This window comes from Pieris napi, chromosome 13 (assembly GCF_905475465.1).
Source record: "Pieris napi chromosome 13, ilPieNapi1.2, whole genome shotgun sequence".
Lineage (NCBI taxonomy): Eukaryota > Metazoa > Arthropoda > Insecta > Lepidoptera > Pieridae > Pieris > Pieris napi.
Genome location: NC_062246.1, coordinates 11,865,759 through 11,888,434, shown reverse-complemented (window position 1 = coordinate 11,888,434; position 22,676 = coordinate 11,865,759). Strand labels below are relative to the sequence as shown.

At 32.7% G+C, this 22,676-nt stretch overlaps 1 protein-coding gene across 1 annotated transcript in view; it reads right to left on the bottom strand.

Moving 5' to 3' along the window:
* The window catches only part of LOC125055577 (probable multidrug resistance-associated protein lethal(2)03659), a gene marked incomplete at its 3' end in the record, with an annotated part of 30,607 nt that extends 8,953 nt beyond the window's left edge, over positions 1-21,654 (bottom strand). The window contains exons 1-17 of the mRNA XM_047658034.1: positions 21,526-21,654; positions 17,495-17,618; positions 16,556-16,618; positions 15,479-15,555; positions 14,822-14,924; positions 14,060-14,164; positions 13,029-13,131; positions 7,412-7,643; positions 6,898-7,054; positions 5,976-6,290; positions 5,458-5,584; positions 4,758-4,919; positions 4,385-4,514; positions 3,142-3,251; positions 2,311-2,436; positions 1,533-1,710; positions 682-832 (exon numbers count right to left, since the gene is read on the bottom strand). Coding sequence (XP_047513990.1) covers positions 682-832; positions 1,533-1,710; positions 2,311-2,436; positions 3,142-3,251; positions 4,385-4,514; positions 4,758-4,919; positions 5,458-5,584; positions 5,976-6,290; positions 6,898-7,054; positions 7,412-7,643; positions 13,029-13,131; positions 14,060-14,164; positions 14,822-14,924; positions 15,479-15,555; positions 16,556-16,618; positions 17,495-17,574 — 2,219 coding nt within the window. The remainder of the gene's footprint in view (positions 1-681; positions 833-1,532; positions 1,711-2,310; positions 2,437-3,141; positions 3,252-4,384; positions 4,515-4,757; positions 4,920-5,457; positions 5,585-5,975; positions 6,291-6,897; positions 7,055-7,411; positions 7,644-13,028; positions 13,132-14,059; positions 14,165-14,821; positions 14,925-15,478; positions 15,556-16,555; positions 16,619-17,494; positions 17,619-21,525) is intronic.
* Positions 21,655-22,676: the final 1,022 nt, after the last annotated feature.

The window sequence follows — 22,676 nt, the reverse complement described above, 5'->3', positions numbered from 1 at the left end:
ATTTAAGATGTTTTAGAGCAAATCCATGAAGCACTACTCTCCTAAATAAATGTTATAACACAAGAGTAAAAAAAAGTTAAAACAAGTTAACGAAGCATTTAAATTAGTAAAATTCTTTAATATATAATTTTATATATCTATATCACGTGACCTTGCGCAATATCGACAGCAGGGGGGTGCAAGCAGATTTACTACAATTTATCCTCCCCTCTTATCAGCAAAAGTAAGCAAAGCAAAAAAATAATAAGTTGGAATCCTCGCTAATGCGTTTTGTTTTCAAGCATAGACAATGTGTGAGAAATATGTGTAAAAAGTAAATAATTACTATTGACGTAATCACCAAATAAAATCAAAGACCCCCCCGTCTCCCCTATAGTGCTTACGTAATACTTGAACGGGCCTTTTATGTAGGTCATGAGACCCCTCTGGGGCCTGGACTCAATTTTTCAATTGGTAATTACAGATTCTGTATAAAACAATTCAAAGCAGAATAAGAGTCTTTTTCATAAAACATTTACCCGTTCTTTTCTTCCTAACCAGCCCAATAGAGCGAAATTGTAGTATACAGTCTAGAATATGTCTAGTGAATAAAATGATGAATTATTATACCACAGTAATGTCCACTCTGCATATATTGTTTTGCTTTGGCGTTTTAAAAAGTTTCTGTATATCTGAACTTACCATTCAGCAAGCCACAGATTGATCGACGAATAAAACGACTGTCCAGCTACGAAGAGTACCATCAAAATGAACATAGCAGTTTTGCCCCCACCGCTCGTTATGTATGATACATAAACGCTGCTAGACACAGCGCCCGCTGATTGATTTTCATCTGAAATTAAAAAAAAAAATTGGTTTATTAAGCCTCGTATGGAGATGTTATCCCTAGAATCTTTAAAAACTCTTTTAGACAATCATTTCCAGGATACTGCTCAATCGTGACTTTTGTAATCCTTGTATTTCTTATTCTTTTGTATTGCATCGTAATTCATGAATCCGTGATATTAGCTTTTTAGTTTATTTTATTTATTTTTTTGTAATTTTTCGATGAAGGTTGGTTTTTATAAGATTTCGTTATGCGCTTCGTGCACATTACCCTTACTTCTTTTTTTAGTATTTTCCTTACTAGGGTTGCCTGGAAGAGACCACTTAATAGCGATAAGGCCGCCCGTTGCATCCCTTATAGCTTTTATGTATTATTTGTTATCAATGTAACGTATCTAACGAAGTGTAAATAAATAAATAGAAATATGATACTGTGAGCTCTGCTCAGTTCAGATTTTTTCGACTCCAACCATATATTATGAAACATCATGATCTGCAGTCGAATATGCTAATCGCTGGACCAAGGCAGTCAAATTGTGGATCCAGTGAGGCATTTGAATGATGTACGAACTTGCTTCGAAACCTGTACACTAGGCCAACATTTCTCACTACCTATATTACAAGGAATATAAAACTATAAAGAAACTTCTAAGGATATCCTTTTTTAGATAATTTGAAATAATTTTTTAAAATGATTTGAAATGAACCTTGGTGCTGCGGGCTGTCTTCAGGTACATTTAAACTATGAACCGATTCGCTCATGGATTTTTGAGGTTTCACCTTTTCCGGGCTCTGTTTGACTGTTTGTTCCTCATTTACACCAGACATTTGTTCCAATTCCGATACTGTGGCTTTTAAATCTTGATAGGTTCCTTGTGATACGATCTAGAAGAAAATCAATGGATTTAAAAACAAAACTAAGTTTAAACTTTAGTACTTTTTCGTCTGTTTCTGTTAAATTGTGTTTTACGCTGTGACGGAAAGAGATAGTCGCTGTGATGGAAAGAGATAGTTCAGTTAAATTGCAAAAAGATTAATATATTTTTTATGACAATGTGCCAATTGGCAACGCAGCGTACAATGGTGGCAGACGTAGTCCTATTCCTTGTCGTATAATGATTGATATTAAAAAAGTATACCACATGAGCAAGCCAGCTCCCATAGCTATATGTTTTTTGAGCTGTATGCCTTGATGGATGTTTGGCTAGGTGAAGGATAAAAAATAATTTCTCATGCCCAGGTGGTATTGGTTTTTAATTTTAATTTTATTTATGCAAATGTATTTTTGATACATAATAAAGATTCCTTTTCATTCAAATAACAATCCAATATAGCTAGGAAATGCTGCCAGCGTTTAATTTTCTTTTTATTAATTTTTAATAACTTTTATTATTACTATGAAAATAAAGAAAATTGTAATTTGATGGTTATGATTACATACTAATAAAATCTACCATTTTTTATTGGATTATATGAGCAACTAACCTTCCCACCTCTTACAACACAAATATTATCAGCATGTCGTGTGTATTGCACGTGATGGGTCACAAGTAGGACTGTTTTATCGCGAAGAAAACCCCTAATGCAGTCTTCGTATATTGCTTGGGAAACCTGCGAAAAATTTATTCCATTAATTTAAAATAATTGTGACTGAGCGAGAAAATGCTATCAGCTAAGGGAACATTGATTTTAAGAGTTTTCTTTTGCAGTAATTATTATTTTTATATAGTTAAATTAATATTATATTATTTTAAAGGTACACTGCCAGCGTTAAAGGTATACTGCCACAGAGATCAAACTTTTTAAATATGTTTAAATTATAATTTTATTAATTTAATAAATCTCTAATGATAAGTGCAAACGCATTAAACCTATTATATTATAAATATTTTTTTAACAGGTAGAAAGAATATTAGAATTGCAGATTTACCACAATAAGAACCAACTGAGCCCAACATCAAAGCTCTACTTCAAGAACATTTTAAACTTTTAAAATTTGTTTTAATTTTCTTCTATATTTTTTTATTACTACTACGTAGGTTAATTACTGTTATTATAGTAAATGTTATTATTATTCAAATGTTGTCTCGATTCAATGTAATAAGTCTCATCTTGTAAATTATTTATTAAATACACATTTAAAAAAAACATACACACACAGCTCAAATACACCTGGGTCACAATACTTTTTTGGCACTACTGATCACCTATTTGCCTGTATTGAAGCTTATTAATAAAGATAATAACGAAATGTGTATTACTATATTATATTTAAGATAATATCGGAGTTTGTTAATAGTGATTTATAATTAGAACCTTAGCATCAACAGCCGCCAACGGATCGTCTAATAAATAAACGTCCGCTTCTTGGTAGACGCAACGAGCGAGGGAGATGCGCGCGCGCTGACCACCCGATAATGTTACACCTATAATTGAAATATTAGATTTTTTTTTAATGAATTAAGGTAAAATTATCCCTGTATTCCCAAGATATAAATGAGAATATAGAATATAGAATATAAAATGCATTAAAAAATTACAATACAATAATAATAATTTAGCGCTTACTAAGAATTTACATCAAAAAGCTTAATGACAGTCGACTCTCGATAATTTGAATTATATTTCCGGGATCTTGAAAAATTTGAATAAAATCAATGTTAATTGGTCCCATCGGTCCCCCTAATTTGAAGTTAAAGGACTCTCTCGCCAACATGCGACAATTTGAAGTCCGGGCTTTCCTACTCTCTATAATTTGAAGTGTTTATCATGTATAGTTAGTTGTATTTAAAGTTATACTTCTTTTGGCGCATGGGAAAAATGATGAGAGTAAATTTTTACGATGCACGCGCACACCGTCACTAAAAACCGACACCCACACACCGACACAAAATCCGACACCCTGAAGTTAGCATAGTCAACATTTTAAAATAAAAAGAAGAAATATTTTTTTGTGATATTTAAATAAACTTTATTTAACTAGATAATGCGTAATAATAAAACTTTCAATGTATTAAATGTGTTGTTAGTATCTTTTTTTCTACAAACGTAGAATAAGGCGAAAGACACAATTTTAAAAAAAAATTATCTTGTTACGCCAAAGAAGTATAACTTCCAACGCGTGTACATAAGTACACACACGTTGTTTTTAAATTCCTTGTACAATGAAAGACTGTAGCCACATTTAACATTCGCTCGAACGGTAAAGCTTTACTTTGAAGCTAGACTTTTTGGGTGAAAGACATGTCGGTTTTCTCACGATGTTTTCCTTCACCGTTCGAGCAAACGTTAAATGCGCACATATAAAGAATGTCCATTGGTGCACAGCCGGGGATCGAACGTACTACCACAGGTATGAGAGTCGCACGCTTAATCCACTAGGCCAACACTGCTCAAACAAACATCGTATACTCTTGATGATACTTTTAAATAATTTTTATACATTCTTCCTACGCAATACTGATGAACCAGAGTCGACTCTCATAGAAAGGAGAAGATCTATGCCAAAAGATGCGCGATATTTTTCAACAAATAAAATTAAATAATATAGTATATATACCTTTATCTCCAACAAGGGATTGATCACCATGTCGAAAGTCTTTGAAATCACTCTCAAGTTGACAACAATTCACGACCCTCCTATATTTATCCTTGTCAAAGTCCTGACCGAATAATATGTTTTGTCTAACCTAGAGTAAATTTATTGCATTTATTACTGCCGCTTTAATAGCATAATGTGCCTCTTTTATAACATAATATGTCCCTTTTATTGTATAGTATGCCCCTTTACTAGCATAATGAGCCTCTTTTATAGCATAATATGCCTCTTTTATAGCATAATATGTCCCTTTTGTAAAAGTGGAGTCAATCGAGTAGAACAATATATATGTATAGAAATTGTAGTACCTAAACGAATTTTAGTTTATGCTTACCGAAGCATCAAACAGCCAAGACTCTTGCGCAGCATACGCTACTGAACCGTTAACTCTCAGTTCCCCACTTTTTGGAGGTAGTTCCTCTAATATCGACAAAAGGAGGGTAGATTTTCCTGACCCTACTGGACCTATGATTGTTGTAAGCGTATTGGGTTTAATCTGAAATGTCATTAATTGTATGATAGTGGGGTTTAGCAGGAATCGTAATTAATTTTAGGTATTTCACGCTCCTAAAGTTAGCTCTTATAGAAATAAAACTTAAATATTATTTTAATTAAGTTTCATCATAGGACGTCAAGGCAGAGTACAAAATACCATCCGTATTACCTCGACGTCCGTCGCTCCAAAACTGAGCGTTTCTTAAGCAGTTTTTGTCGCGCACCACCACTTTGTGGAACCAGCTGCCCACTGAAGTATTTCCGAACCAATTCAACTTAGGGTCCTTCAAGAAAAGAGCGTACCAATTCTTCAAAAGGCTGGCAACGCACTTGCGAGCCTTCTGGCAATGTGAGTGTCCATGGGTAGCAGTATCACTAAACATCAGATGAGCCTCCTGCCCGTTTACCTCGTATTAAAATATAAATAAATAAATTACATTAAAAAAAACTTCTAAGTAGTGGACACATTTTCTAAATATTTTGAACTCAAATAACCCATCAAACAGATGCATGATTTAGGCAAAAAAAAGCTGTATTACCGTCAAATTGATATCTGAAAGCACCGGCTGTGTCTTCGATTCTGTGTTTTCCACCCAAAAAGCAGTAAAATCTTTAAATACTATAATTTCATTCTCGTTTGTTTTTGGTTTAAAGTCTGGAACGTAACTAAAACAGAATTACTTATAACATTAACCTTAACACAATTAATTAATTTAATAATGTCACCCACAAATTGAAGCGAAATTGCTTAAGAGTTCACGTTTCATATAATTTTTATACAAATTCTGATCTTATTAAATTTAAAATTTATTTTAAAGCTTTTCGAGGAATATGATTAAGTCTTATTTATTTATTTTTCCATTCTACAGCCAACATAAATCATAAAAGTATATCAAAAAACAATTATACCAAAGATATAGCCAAATATAATCCTTATAATATTTTTTCTTAAACTAGACAAATCAGCTGTAATCGTGAGAATATTCGTGGGTTTTTCTAAAATATTACTTGAAACCAAGATGTCCATAGTCAGAATTAAAAAGCACCCCATACTCACCCGTTAGTATCAAAAATCTTCGTCAAATCGACATTCTTCGTCACTTCCGGTAGTAATAAAAACTCTTGCAAACGCTTCACGCTAATATAAGCTTCCAAAACCATTGTAATCGCCATTGGAAACGATTCCACCATATACATCCGAATACTTTCATAGTATGATATCACTACAAATATTTTTGCAGCAGTAATGACATTTTGGAATGCGATAAACGATAATATACTTATTAGAAGTGCAATTTGTGTGTTAAGCTTCGAACACGAGAACATGGACGCGTACAGCCATGTTAGTTTTTTTATTATGCTCATTTCTTTTCTGTCAAAAAAAAATGGTTGTCTATAAAGTCAGTCCTTCTTTTTTAATCATCACTATGTTGTATGGATACAAAGATGGAGTGAATCCTCGGACACATAGGCCAATCGAGGGGAAGAGAGATGCGGCGCAAGCGACCAACGAGCGTAATGGGACAATGAGCGTAACGGGACAATGAGTCGTGGTTTTACGGGCGTGCAGCCGGCGATCGTCAATTTATTTGACGTTGTCACGTCAAAAGGATACGTTTATATGAGCTATCCTAACTTTTGTACTAACATATGGACCTCAAACTTGGGCGCCCACTAAAGCGCAGCATACAAAGCTACAGGTGTGTTAAAGATCAATAGATAGACTCACATTGCCACAGGGTTCGCAATTGCGTTGCCAGCCTATCTTAACGTAGGTAGGTTTTAATTTTAGTTATAGCCGTTTACTAGTTTTTGAGTTTACATATAGACGCGGCCGGGACACTTTATTTTATAATATGTATACACATACTACATATAATAATTTTGAGGTAATACTTCTAATACGTAACAATCGGTCCCAACAGATGGCGCTGTAATCAAACAATAGAACTTCTAACCTAGTGCTATAAAAACGTTACCTTCTAGCATTCCCAATGATTTTTTCAAAAGCCTTTTCCCAGGCGTACATTTTAATAACTTCTATACTCTGTACGACTTCGTTCATGAGTCGTATTCTGTTGTCTGTGCGCACTGTCATTTTTTCAGTGAATTTACTTGCTATTTTACCTAAGTAACCTGAAAATACAATAAAAGATATAATATATCGCTTTCAATTCTTTTCAATAAGTTTTAACTAATAAAATAGAGAATAATTTTAAAAAGAGTTATGTATATATCTAAAATAATATTACGGAGCAATTAATTTCCAGAATTATACAATTTAGTTTAAATAAAGTTTCCTGCGATCAATAGTTTAATTTATTGCAATGACTTTGAATCGGAAAATTAACAGTATAAGTAAAGAAGTCTTGGAAGATTTGTGTGTAAAAGTATATAGTAAATAAAAAAATATTAATAATTGTTAAGATATGGATAAATAAATATTTTTGGGCGGATTAACTAGATTTTAATTTAGAATTACAGTCTACTTACTAAACAGCGGTATAAACATAAGCAAAAACCCAACTCCGAATAATGCTGATACACCTATCTGTGTGTACATTAAGTAAACTATGACAGTTGTCTCTATTGGTATCCTAACTAGGTCTATGAGATATAAGCTGGCCATCTGGAACCTCTCGGTGTCTATCGTGAGTAAGTTTATTATGTACCCCGTTAAGCCTTCAGAGGCTTTGCCCCCAGCTGTTAAATTAACTCGAAGTAACTGAAAATAAAGACAAATGACATTATACCTTTTTGCATTGATACCTGACATTCGAGAGTTATAAAAATATGCAGTAGACATAGTCGAAATTCAATAAATTTTTGACAAATGACAACGAAAGGCCGGAAACGCTTTTTGGGCGTCCCGTATAGGGTTGCTCGATGCATCGATGTTGAAAGCAAAAACATCGATGTTGCTATATCAAAAATATCGTAACATCGATGTAAACTCACGGCTTTCCGCACGACCAATGCAACTTACGAAACAAATTATGTCTTTTATGAACGCTTTCACATAGGTATTCATTCTTTGCGACCAGGTCGTTCCCTTCATTCGTTCTTCGTAGTCTCGCTCGCTCTTTCTCTCTCACACTTCCTCACTACTCTTTATCAACAAAGAAATATATTAAAAGGTTCTTCTTTATCAACACTTCTTTTCATTCAGTCAGTTGATCGGAATATGCAAAATATCGGATACGTAACAATTTGTTATGTTTCTTAATAAATTTCGAACCATTTCACTGCATTGTATTTCTTTGTCAAATATTAATGCAAAAATCAGTTCGATTTTCGATAAATATCGAAGATAAGCTTTCGATTATGACATAGATTACGGGATTGTTAAGGGATGTTAGAAAAACATCGATTATCCCTAGTCCCGTATGCTAGATATGCCCCCCTATAAAAAACATACGGGAATCATAGTTCGTCAAGTATCGTCTCTGATTCTTAAACGATGGCGCTTTGTTCACGATGTTTTCTACACAATGCACATTCAAAATGCTTATTGCGAAGATACAAAAAATCTTTTCCGGCAACGCACTTGCGAGCCTTCTGTAAATGTAAAATTAGAAGCATTTAATATGTATTTGTTTTTTGACGTTCATAAGTGTACATTGCGTTACCTATATGAATAAATGATTTTTAACTTTTGTTGCTATTAGTCTAGTCGACAAGTTGAAAATGGAACAAAATAGAGATACTGCTCTTAAAATTATGTGCGATAGCTCATTGGAACCGGAATAACGCCTAGAAAAATGTGCTAAAAGCGTGTATTAGCACATAAAAAATTGCAAAAGTTATAGACAATTAAAGATGAAAAAAAAATGGCATTTAGTTTTTTGCCAATATTTAATAAACTATTAATATTTAAGAAATTTCAAATAAAGATTCTGAAAGAAGAGAAAATTTCCAATAAAAAACTCCTAACTCTCGGAACTCTATCTCCATAATTAAACGGTTTTATTTAGCTCACCCCGTTTGTTTTATTCTTGGGTCAAATTTAGTAATTCAAATTTCACCCTCTTCCTGTCAACCGATTAATCTGAAATTTTGTATACACTTTGGATTTTGGTGACAATACAATAAACTAAATAAATAAAATAAAAAAATAAATATTATATAATATTTATTTTTTTATTATATAATATATATATAACATTATATTAAAAACCGTATCTATTTTATTAATTAAATATATATTATATTTATATTATAGAATTGATTTATTTATATAAACTAACTGGCAAGGAACCTTGCAATAATGAAGCACTAAATGAATTAAACAGAATGCGAAATAAAAACTAAAAACTAGAAAATAAAAATAGGTAAAAAAACTTTTTAAGTTAAACGGTTTTATGTTAAACATACATTGCAATGTTTAAGATAAATGTACTAAAAACCAAAAAATAATAAAATAGATACAGTCGTGGGAATTATAAACATATGCAGTTCAGTTTCGCGGTCACTTGGAGGGAAAGGCTAAATTAGCCTCCAAAAAGCTTGGTGTGCTCAGCAAGGCGAGGCGGTACTTCACTCCGGGCCACCGCATGCAACTATATAAAGCGCAAATTCGGCCCCACATGGAGTACTGCTCTCACCTCTGGGCGGGGGCTCCCCAGTACCAGCTCCTTCCACTTGACCGTATACAACGCAGAGCGGTTCGAATCGTCGACGACCAATCCCTCTCCGATCGGCTTGATCCTTTGGCGTTGCGTAGAGATGTGGGGTCACTCTGTATCTTCTACCGCATTTACCATGGAGAGTGTTCAGAGGAGTTGTTCGGATTAATACCTGCAGCTGAGTTTCATCATCGGACGTCGAGGCAGAATACGAAATTCCACCCGTATCACCTCGACGTCCGCCGTTCCACAACTGAGCGTTTTTCAAGGCAGTTTTTGCCGCGCACCACCACTATGTGGAACCAGCTGCCCACTGAAGTATTTCCGAACCAATTCGACTTAGGGTCCTTCAAGAAAAGAGCGTACCAATTCTTAAAAGGCCGGCAACGCACTCGCGAGCCCTCTGGCATTGAGAGTGTCCATGGGCGGCGGTATCACTTTACATCAGGTGAGCCTCCTGCCCGTTTGCCCCCCGTTCTATAAAAAAAAAAAAAAAAAAAAAAATGCATAGACTAGACTAAAATAAAACCGTAGGGCACGTCAATTGTCTACAATCGTTGATTAAAATGTTTGTTTTGTAATGTTACACTATAATTAGGCAGTTGTTCAACCGACAACGATGGACGTGTGATAAGTAGGGCTAGAATGTGGAAACAAGCTAGCAAGCTCGATTATAAGCGAGTTTTAGGGTTTCATAGTGGTGAGCGAGTAGTACTTTTATCATATGTTTTGTCGATTAAAGACAAACTACGAGCAGTGAAACGATTCCTCGCCAGCCAGCAGTGTGAATGTCCAACGATAAACTAGTTGAAACATCTCTTTTATTTACATGGAGTGTATAACTATTGGAATTTCCATGAGCAAGAAAATAGTAAGTAATTTCAGGACGTCTGCGGGCCAACTGCCTATTTTAACGACGAATTAAACGATTCTTCTATCGCACATTAAGTCAATAATTTGTAGACAATTGACGTGCCCCACGGTTTTATTTTAGTCTAGTCTATGCATATGTTTATAATTCCCACGACTGTATCTATTTTATTATTTTTTGGTTTTTAGTACATTTATCTTAAACATTGCAATGTATGTTTAACATAAAACCGTTTAACTTAAAAAGTTTTTTTACCTATTTTTATTTATAACTTTAATTTAACGCTGAAAATAGGTCTGCGGGTGACATTTTTAGGATTCGCGCGTGGCGTCAAAAGCGACTACGGCACATTAATTAATTTATTTAAGGTATTGAATATTTTTTTTCAAATTTGAAAAAATTATGGTGTGTTCTGAACACTATAATTAATTTATTCCCGTTGAAAATTTTACTTAAAGTTAATTTTTCAACAAGTTAAATAATTGTTAACAAACGAAATTTTCTCGAACGACCGTCTTAATTGTAAGTGAAAAAAAATGTTTAAATAATGGTCGTAAAAATATTTCGCTTCGTAGAGCCTTTCTTACATACATACTTAACAAGATCGTGCCATAAAAGTTAAAAAAATATTTATACTTTGTTTATAACATTTTTTTTACTTAAACAAAAACTTAAAAATCCATGTAATGATGTTAAAAAATTTTTTTTTTTTCTAAATCATCATACAATCGTTTTTTTATTAATACAAGATATTTATTGATTTGCAAAAAAAAAACTTCCCGCCATTTGTTGATAATTTTTTTTTTAACAAATTGAATAAATACATATTTTTTTAAAAAAATTTAACACAACTTTATTACATTAAAAATTTTATGATTTTTAAAAAAAAAAATTTCCTAAATAACAATTTTTAATTGTTTATAATCGTTTTTTTTAATTTTCTATTGTTTAAATAATTAGTAAAAAAAATTTTTTTTTCTAAAAGTCATAATTAACAGTCCTCTATAAAGTAACAGAAAAAAAATTTTTTTTAATCAACAATTCTATTGTTTATTAACTTACCAAGTTGTTATAAACAAATATTCAACTTTTTTTTATTTTTTTTCTAAAACTTCTAAAATTAACAAAAACAACCATATATAACAAAGTATAGAAAAAAATTTTTTGTAAATTTTTTGATTATCATGAATATTACTTTTATTTAAAATTAAAATTTTTTTTTTCTATACTTTGTTATATATGGTTGTTTTTGTTAATTTTACAAGTTTTAGAAAAAAAATAAAAAAAAGTTGAATATTTGTTTATAACAACTTGGTAAGTTAATAAACAATAGAATTGTTGATTAAAAAAAAATTTTTTTCTGTTACTTTATAGAGGACTGTTAATTATGACTTTTAGAAAAAAAAATTTTTTTTACTAATTATTTAAACAATAGAAAATTAAAAAAAACGATTATAAACAATTAAAAATTGTTATTTAGGAAATTTTTTTTTTTTAAAATCATAAAATTTTTAATGTAATAAAGTTATGTTAAAATTTTTAAAAAAAATATGTATTTATTCAATTTGTTAAAAAAAAATTTATCAACAAATGGCGGGAATTTTTTTTTTTGCAAATCAATAAATATCTTGTATTAATAAAAAAACGATTGTATGATGATTTAGAAAAAAACAAATTTTTTTAACATCATTACATGGATTTTTAAGTTTTTGTTTAAGTAAAAAAAATGTTATAAACAAAGTATAAATATTTTTTTAACTTTTATGGCACGATCTTGTTAAGTATGTATGTAAGAAAGGCTCTACGAAGCGAAATATTTTTACGACCATTATTTAAACATTTTTTTTCACTTACAATTAAGACGGTCGTTCGAGAAAATTTCGTTTGTTAACAATTATTTAACTTGTTGAAAAATTAACTTTAAGTAAAATTTTCAACGGGAATAAATTAATTATAGTGTTCAGAACACACCATAATTTTTTCAAATTTAAAAAAAAATATTCAATACCTTAAATAAATTAATTAATGTGCCGTAGTCGCTTTTGACGCCACGCGCGAATCCTAAAAATGTCACCCGCAGACCTATTTTCAGCGTTAAATTAAAGTTATAAATTATGGAGATAGAGTTCCGAGAGTTCGGAGTTTTTTATTGGAAATTTTCTCTTCTTTCAGAATCTTTATTTGAAATTTCTTAAATATTAATAGTTTATTAAATATTGGCAAAAAACTAAATGCCATTTTTTTTTCATCTTTAATTGTCTATAACTTTTGCAATTTTTTATGTGCTAATACACGCTTTTAGCACATTTTTCTAGGCGTCATTCCGGTTCGAATGAGCTATCGCACATAATTTTAAGAGCAGTATCTCTATTTTGTTCCATTTTCAACTTGTCGACTAGACTATATGAACATGCCGAACAAGTAGCCTTTGTGTTCACACAAAAAACCTACAGCTGATGGATCAGCCGGACAGCAGGAGCGAGCGTTCTGATAATGACGGTAATGATCTTAGTGCCGTCCAAACATAGAATTCGTGTTACATTACGGAGCGGATTACATTACACGTTACACTGGTCTGGACCTGGCTTTACATACAATAAATATATTTACATACCTTTCTATATATAACTGAACAACATGATTTTGTGAGTATCATACTGCTTTCCAGTTGGAATAGTAGCATTGCATGTGTTAATACTGAACTTATGAACATCAATCTGAAAAAAGTTTGAGAGAATCAGTCAATCTATAAGTACTTAAGATAAATGTGACTTTATCTGGTTGAGGTCTTGTTGTATGTACAAAAAAAATATAATCGATTTTAAACAAATGGTGACTTTCACCAGTATAATATTCAAAACAGAACAAATGTAAGCGTACGACCAACCAGGCTCCAAGATAAACCACTCCTTATATGGAAATTGTATTCGTTTTTACAACAAACTCCCAAGCGAAATTAGAGAATTATCATTGAATAAATTCAAAACTCTCGTTAAACGTAAATTAATCAAGAAAGCGCTTTATAAATTTGACGATTATTTAAATTATCCTAATCCTTGGGATTAATTTACTCCATATCAAATATTTATGCCTGCTCTGCCTTAGAATTAGTATGACTCAAAACTTGGCGATTAAAACGAGTGGCGGAGAGTTTCTTGCCAGTTCTTCTTGCCCGCTCTAACTAGCTGACTTGCGAACTGGTACCAAATTTACAATAAATTTAACATCTTTCTGTTGACGTTCATAAGTGTACTTGGTTAACTTAACATTAATAAGAATAATACAATTATTATTCTCTAAAAATTGTGTTGCAGTATGGTCACGGGTTTACGGGTCTATAATAACACACGCATGAAATAAAAACTTAAACTAATTAACTTAGAATAACAAAAGATCATGGGAGAAGAAGCAAAAAAGTGGTAAACGAAAGAGAGACAGATAAGAAGATGGGAGAACGATATAAAAGAAGGTTGAAAATCTTATGTGGGATTGGGCCACAAATTTACGTACATACAAAAATATAAAAGCGCTGTCCCTACTACATGCGTACACGACCAGCGAAATCAAGTAAAGAAAACAGTGGTGCATTTATCATGTAAGTTAAACAGCATTAAAAGCTTTTTAATTATTAACAAAAGACCTTACCCAACAATACCTACGGCGTACAAATATGCCTGAACTTCAGTCATTCCGGAGTGTAAAGGAGAAAAATAATTTATTAACCCTTCAAGGCACAATGGTATAGATATCCTGAAAAATGCAATGATCATAGCTTCGTAGTGAGTTTTGCAACACAGCCAGAAATTGTATGCAATTCAAACAAAAGATAAGAAGTGCTTGATACATTCGTAAAATCAAATTTGATATTATTAAATTTAAATATTACTCATATATATTTCCAGCACACAAATATACAGTATTTACAATATTCTTAGTAATAATAATAATAATTAAAAATTGATTAATAGAAAGATAATACAATTTTAAAAAGATTGGCCCCTGTGGCAGTGTACTTTTGCTGGGAGCATTTCCTCCTTGTATTGCGATATTTATTCGTTGGGGCGAGGAAAATAAAAAAAATTAAAATTAATTTCATTTAATTTTAATTGTTGAGTAGAGACTCTTGGGGTTCAACAGTACACAGGCGCTAATTAAAGATTTAAGTTGGCTCCTGGTAGATAGTACCGGCGACGCAAGCTGGTGCTTTCCTCGTTCAATGAATAAGTATCGCAATACAAGGAGGAAATGCTGCCAGCGTTAAAGGTACACTGCCACAGGGACCAAACTTTTTAAATTTGTTTTAATTTTCTTTTATTTAATTTTTAATAATTTTAATTATGACTTTGTACGTTAAGAAAGTTCTAAGTAGATCATTTAAATAACTCGAAATAAAATATATATACTAACCTAAAACATGAGTCTAAAATGGCAAACGTAACGTTATAAAGTAGGAACTTGGGACCGTATATCCTGAAAATGGCTCGTAAAAGATAAGCTTTCCCGCCAGAATCTGAAATTATACAAATTACATACATTAAGCCGTCTGCCGCACAATTTTCCATTCACTGTTTTTTACTTCAGTGTGTGTATGTGTATGTAAAGTCGACACTTATTTGGTCGGTTAATCTTTCGTCCCAAATAAATATATTGTTTTCTTTTATCAGTAACTTGTCAATGATTAAACTAAATGTTCAACATTAAACATTTGCATAAACCATCTGTGATACCACTAAAACCATGTGTTTTGTAAATAACAATGTGCAAATAATTAGTGCTATATACTAAATTCGCGATTAAAATGCAATTAATTAAAAAAGAGCGCAAATATTTGTTCAACAATAGTAGTTTTTATCGAAATGTAAGTGGCCAGTATCATTCCGCACATGGCAGAACCTTTATATATAAAACCTTTTTTGTCATTATTTTATTCACATAGTTTTCTAACGCGCTGAGGACGTTTGTAAATAGTTTTTTTTCCAGCTTTGAAGCCCGTTTTCGGTGACTACCATATGACCAAAATAGCTATGGCGTATTGTCCGAGCAGATATAGTTAAAAGACAAAACCTTTCCGTGTGACTTCTTCTTTCCATGCTTCTGATAAATGATCACCATTTAACGCAGCTCTATGGTGTGCCAAACACCTGAAAATAAAGATATATAAAAAACTGTGCAGCTCAGTGCTTCCCTGAGGTCTTGCGTTTGAACCTGTGAACTTCTGGATTGTTCTATATGCACAGAACCATTTAGAAACTTAGATTGAAATGTGCGTCAGGCGACGAAGCTTTCATCCTATAGAGCCGACGTAAATAATAATTTGACGGGTAACAGTGTTGAATACCACCGCACTTTTTTGACGATACTAATTATTAAGGGGTCTCGGGGGACCTTCATTGGAACACCTCCAAGTGAGTTTGCTACGGAAACGCGTCTAAATATTTAAAAAAAAAAATTTTTTTTCACCTGGCGAAACCCGATTACGGGCCCCCGCGCCTGGGAAAGTGTGATTGGCGCGGGGAGTGTGGGGATCAAGGTCGTAAAATGCGATGGCCCCCATACAGACAGACAGACAGATAGACAGCTCCGATCTAAATAATAATTGTTAATTCAAGCCTCCCTAACCCGGCTTCTATTCATATACTAACCTAACCTAACCGATCTAAATAATATTTGTTTTTTTGGACAGCTCCGGCGCTACGGGAAATGCAGCCCCTCCACCCTTGCGTACCAAAGCATAGGCATTTTATGTCACAATGCCTTTTCAATGTTGATTATTCTATAACTTTAAATTTCAAAAATGAGGAAATAATCGATAAATAAAAAAAACGATTATTAACAATCGATAAATTAAAAACACGATTTTTTAAAGTGAACGTCACATTTCTTATAACCAATAGAAAAGTAGAAAATGGCGGATTGTTTACAAATTTCAATACATTACACAAAACTTTAATTTTTTTTGTAAAAATATTTAGACGCGTTTCCGTAGCAAAACTCACTTGGAGGTGTTCCAATGAAGGTCCTCCGAGACTCCTAAATAATTAGTATCGTCAAAAAAGTGCGGTGGTATTGAACACCCAACCCACAAACATTGTGACACGAGAATTTTATATATTAGATTTAGGTTAAAATATTAATAATTACCTGTACAAATCGTTTATAGTAAGCTGACGTTTTCTTCCCAAGTGGAATATATGTCGAGTGTACCTGAAAACACTCAGTCTTTAATAAAATTGTAATACAATGATATTTATTGTAAAAAGAAACGTCGAACAATAGTCAATAAAGTAGCAATCAACGTATGGATCTATACAATGGCCCTGGAGCGATCTACCTAACTGATGTAAGGTTGAAAAAACAAGGAACGCTGAAATCAGCAAGCATATAAAAGTTCCCAAGAGGTCACTTTAAAATGTTGATGACCCTGTGTCGTATTTATGTCGCAGCCAACTAGTTTAATTATACGTTCAGTCAACAGCCTAGCTTCTTAACAAAAAAGCCCGTTTAGCTAGCGGCCTGAAAGATATTCGTAGCCGTAGCATTTGTGCAACATTTAATAAACTGGCTGGTTACTGCTTAGGCCTTTCATACCTGTTTCGTTTCGGTTCATGTGACCGACATAAAAAAGCTGAAATATCTGAAATAATAAATTCTTTATTTAATATGTTTTTCGCAAGTAAATGAAAGCACCAGCTCTGGGGTCACCGGTAATATCTGCCAGGCGCCAACCTAAATCTTTAATCAGCGTCTGTGCACTTGAAGTCCACGGCCCAAGAGTCTCTACTCCAAAGGGAATAAAATCGAAGTTGGTGGTAAGACTTTTATATTTGAGCCGTTTATTATTTTCCGCCTGCTCTGCGGCTGCTGCAGCTTTTTTCCTCGTCTGAGGGAGGTGAGACGGGGCTAACGTGTCCACACAAGTAGCATCCCATACCAAAGCCCGTCCCAACTTCTGGGATCAACGACATCCCATCCGGCCGCTTGCCATCGCTTTTTTTGTTTAAAAATAGTTCTAGTTGAGTGATTTGATTTGTAGGACAAACTTCTGACTTTTTTATTTATTTTTAATTTACATTTACTTACGAAAAACATATTTTCGATAGAAGGCTGGCTTTTTCTCGTGGGTTTTGTAATCGTTCCGTGTCGTATCGCCCTGAATCCATATTTAATTTATTCCCATAATTATTATAACAACAAGGTGAAATAACTGTAAAGAAATACATACTATTACATAAATTAAACGATATCTTCATAAGAAAATTCTACAACATTTCAAGTAAAGTGATAAGATTAAATAAAGAGAAGAATAGAAGAATTAGAAAAATAAGATTAGAAATAAAACCAGCCTTAAGCCTAAAAAGGCGAGGTCATCATTAACGGAATAAAAACCATTTCTAGGTTAATATCAAGACAATTAATTAGATATTAGATATCTTTTTCTTTTTTTTATAGAACAGGGGGCAAACGGGCAGGAGTCTAATCTGATGTTAAGTGATAGAGGAGAACGTGCGTTGCCGGCCTTTTAAGAATTGGTGCGCTCTTTTCTTGAAGGACCCTAAGTCGAATTGGTTCGGAAATACTTTAGTGGGCAGCTGGTTCCACAAAGTGCGCGGCGAAAATAGTCTTGCCGCGCACCACCACTTATATTCAATAACATTTTTAGGTTTACTGAATTTCACAGTTTTTTTATACGTGAGCAAAGAACCCATGTTTATTAACAAACTCCGTTTATGTCCCTCATATAATATAGGAATCAATAAAAATCAAGTAACAAATTTTTTTCAATTCAATAACAGTTACGAATACAGAACAGTAATATCTGATCTGTGAGTACACTTTTTTATTTAGGTCAAAGTCGTTGACCTCAGTTTATTGACCGTAAAACGAGCGCATGCCGGTCATAATGAAATATTTACCTTAGAAAATGCCTAGATAAGATATCTTAATAAGGTATTTACAATTTTCTTAACCTACATATGTAGTAATAATTAAAAATTAATAAATAGAAAATTTAATTTAATTTAAAAAGTTTGCTCCCAGTCTATTGTTTCTTTTCTTAATAATAGTTTGCAGAACAAAGTTTAGTAATAGTAACACTGAAAATGTTTAGAACTGGCCAGTTAGAAACATTGCTAATGAAAACTTTTTGAATTTCAATTTTAGAACTCTTTGGTAACCTAATGTAGTATATTGCATTCATTTGTCATTTGTTTTTGTGAATTGGCGGCATATCGATCAATGATTTATTATGACTTTCGTTGTGGGCTTACTCAACTCAAAGCTATGACAGGCTGCGATTAGCATTTCTTAATGAAGCCCCATTTCGTGCCACTATTTACAATCTGTTTAACGAGTTTAAGCGTAAGAGGGACGTCCTTTAACAGCGACTACTGAAGATAACATCAGTGCTGTGCGACGTATGATAGAGGAAGATAAGAGAGTGACCTATCAGCAGATACGGGTATGAGTCAAGTTCAAAAAATATTACACGAACATTTAGGCGTCATGAAGCTTTGTTCCAGATGGATTCCCCATACTTTAACCGACGACCAGAAACACTTTCGCATGGACTGGTGTCGCCAAATGTTTAGATATGTTCAACGGCGGTAACTCAAATGCTGTATTTGACATCGTCACAGGTGATGAAAGCTGGATATTGCTACGAACCCAAAACTAAAGATAAAAATTCGAGGTATTAGCTTTACGAGCCCTGAAGAAGCGGTGAAAGCGTACGTAAATGCCAAATGACAAGAGACCCCTAAAGAAGAATGAGCCCACTGCTTTTCTAAGTGGTTCCATCGAATGCGACGATGTGTAGAGAGGAACGGAGATTACTTCGAAAAACAATAAAAGTATTGGCAACTTTCTACATTAAGCCGTTTTTCATTTTCTGAACATTTTCAGTGTTACCTAGGTAATCATTATTTATTTATTTAAGCAGACAGTATCTGCCCATATTTTATAAGCTTTAAAGCATACACAGCCATGCAGTCCATTGCAATGACCCATGTATGGGCAATCCAGCCTTCTTGGTATTACCGCCAGAATGCTGTTGGGGCTCCCCCGCACGCGCCCTATCACAGATACAGCTCGCTTGCGCATCGTAGCGTAAAAACTCATTTGACTGATACAAATAATCAAAGAAACGGCTAAAATCTGAGGCCAATAGGTTTAGTACAACCGAATTATTGTTGTCTATGATAATATTTCACAATATGCGATACCTTCTTGACATAACGAATAGGAATATTTATTATAAATTATATTTTATTATTGTAATCAAATTTATATTTCTCAAACAAATTTCATACAACAGACTGTTTGAATTTATGATTTCACAGTTTTCAATAAGTTTATGGCATTACGAATTATCACGATCATTTCACTGCTGAAATATTAAACAATGTTTAAGAAATAGCTATTGGAATTAACTATACATTTATGTATCGTAATAATTTAATAACTATAATTAATATCGGGACAAGGCTTTTGTTGTTATAAAATAAAGAATTAATATTTATGGGAGTTCAGATTTAAGTGTGTTAAGTTATGTAAGAAACATTTAAAAGATTTATATTGATTTTTGAAAAGTTTAGTAATACAAAACCTGATTAGTTTCGTGTGATTTCGTTAATATATATTTGGGTTTTAAGGCCAAAAGGACGAAAAAATATATTATTACGCAATGTTTCCGAATGAATCGTACCTCGCAATAATATGCAATAAATATCCTAAAATGTACAGTGCATAAAAACAGGAAGTCCCAAACAATAGATAAGCTTGAGAAAGAAGTTTCCATTTGTAATACACCGGCAAGTCTAGACAAGACTCCAGTATGTCCAAATCCAATACATTTTTGACGTACGGAAGTGAGACTTAGCGCTAAGTTTTGTTTCTTAATCTTACTTACACCCAAAAACCCACAAGACATGTCACCTGCCCATAGAAATTATGAATCAGACGAAATGGGTAAATGGTGGGCCAGGAAAATTATTATTAAATATGTTGCAATACTCATTATTTTTACTGTGTAACTACGCTTGTTTCACTTATTTTCCTTAACTGATCTGTGTGAGACACACATAATATCAAAACTGTAGAAGATACAAATATAAACAGAAATAAATGCTTTTAAAGAAAGTTGATTTATTAAAGCTGGACCTACATCTGGAAGCTTTAAAAGCATCGAGACTTACAACCTTAATAATTTAATAACATTACTTTTTATAATTACGTATCACATATTTTAAAATCGATTCGTCACTATGAATCTAAAACTGACAGATGTTAAATGTATTAAATTATTGCCCTAATGTAAACAACCAAATATATAATTCATATAAACCATCCTATTTTTTTATTGTCAACTTATTTTAAACATAGATTTTACGCTATTAAAAACACCGCCATTTTAAAAATACTAATCAATAGTTATTAATAATAACTATATGGGTTCTCTATTTACAAACATATCAAATAAATTATTAGACATATGTTCAGAAGATTTTTATGTGAAATACACACAAGAACGGCAGACAAATGAGGTTTTCAAGCGTAATTGGAAGTCTAGCGTATTACGAGAAATGTCAAATTTGTGATACGGAAAATTTCAACAATTTCATCATGAAATTTTAACCTAACATAGCCAACACGAACTGATTGAAATTCTAGTGAATTAATATTGCATCTTTCATATTATAAAGGGGATTATAAATATTTATAATAAGAAATTAGTTATAATTAAAACATTATAGGTACCATCTGTATCTAATTCAAAATATTTACATTAACTGATTTGAACGAGAAGTCTCTACAAATATTATGCAGGCGAAGTCTCGGTGAGTCTTGGTACTCAGAGTTGTTTATTAAGAGTTAAGACTTACTTATTTTAGTAATTTAAGTCAATTTAGTACTCGTATATGACTGTAAAAAGGTTTACTCATGTGTCCTTAACCCATCGGACATTAAATTTCATAATTCAAATGTAGCTTTCTTAAGTTCTTTTCATTTAACATGACTCTTGTACCGTTGTTTAATTCATCAAACGGGATAAATAAAGCTATATTGCAACATATTAATGACACAGTATAGAATTCATTTACTAACATACGTACCTATTAGACAAACGGACTTATATCTTATAACTCAATATAACTTTTGAATAAACACAATAATTCACAAATTATAATCGAAACACATTTTGCACGTCCGCTCTCGTAAATCACAAAACGAAACTGTCTACAATTTTGTAATTCGGCCTTGACTCTGTGACGAATGGTGTACAGTCATTAATAGCAATTTATCGTAGGAAAATTGAATCCTAAAAAATAAACTTAATTTAATTAATCGTTCAAATAATATTTTTTTTTTACCAAAGGAGCAGGTAATTCTAAAGTAAACCTTTTTTTTATAAACAACTGAGCGTTTCTCAAGGCAATTTCTGCCGCGCACCACCACTATGTGGAACCAGCTGCCCATTGAGGTATTTCCGAACCAATTCTACTTAGGGTCCTCCAAGAAAAGAGCTTACCAATGCCGTACTTAAAAGGCCGTCAGGCGCTTGCGAGCCTTCTGGCTGTGCAAGTGTCCATGGGCGACGGTATCACTTAACGGTGAGACTCCTGCCCGTTTGCCTCCTATTACATTAAAAAAAAACACAATCGCATAAATAATCAAAATAAAATACTGTTAAAAACATTAGGGCGTCTTTATGTTTATATTATTTAATAAAGAGGGATTAGAAACAGGAATTTATCTTTTAAATTAACAACATATCATTGATATTAAAATTATGAAATAATTGTAACAAAGTGAGAATGATGTTAAGGCCGATTTACATTATCATTAGTGTTTAGGAGAGTGCTTTAGGATAGTACTTTAGTTGAAACATGTAAACGCTACTTGCTTTAGTAAACGCTACGCTAAAGAACTTGCCTTTCAAGTTGTACTAAAGCACTCTCCTAAACACTAAGATAATGTAAATCGGCCTTTAGGACCAGTGTTTGTCCAGTGGTTATACTCTACTCGCCCGACCTTCAACCCTGAGATCGTGAGGTGAAATAACGGCTGAGCTAAGTTTTTTTTTATGTGCGAGACTTACTCCTTCATGACGGTAAGTCATGAGGAACCGACAACCGGCATGCCGGCAAAATTCGACAGTACTTCAATCAATATTTCAAATTCAAAATCATTTACTAATTAAGGTAACACAATGTACACTTATAAACGTTAGTAAAGAAATACATATTAAATGCTGTAAAATTAG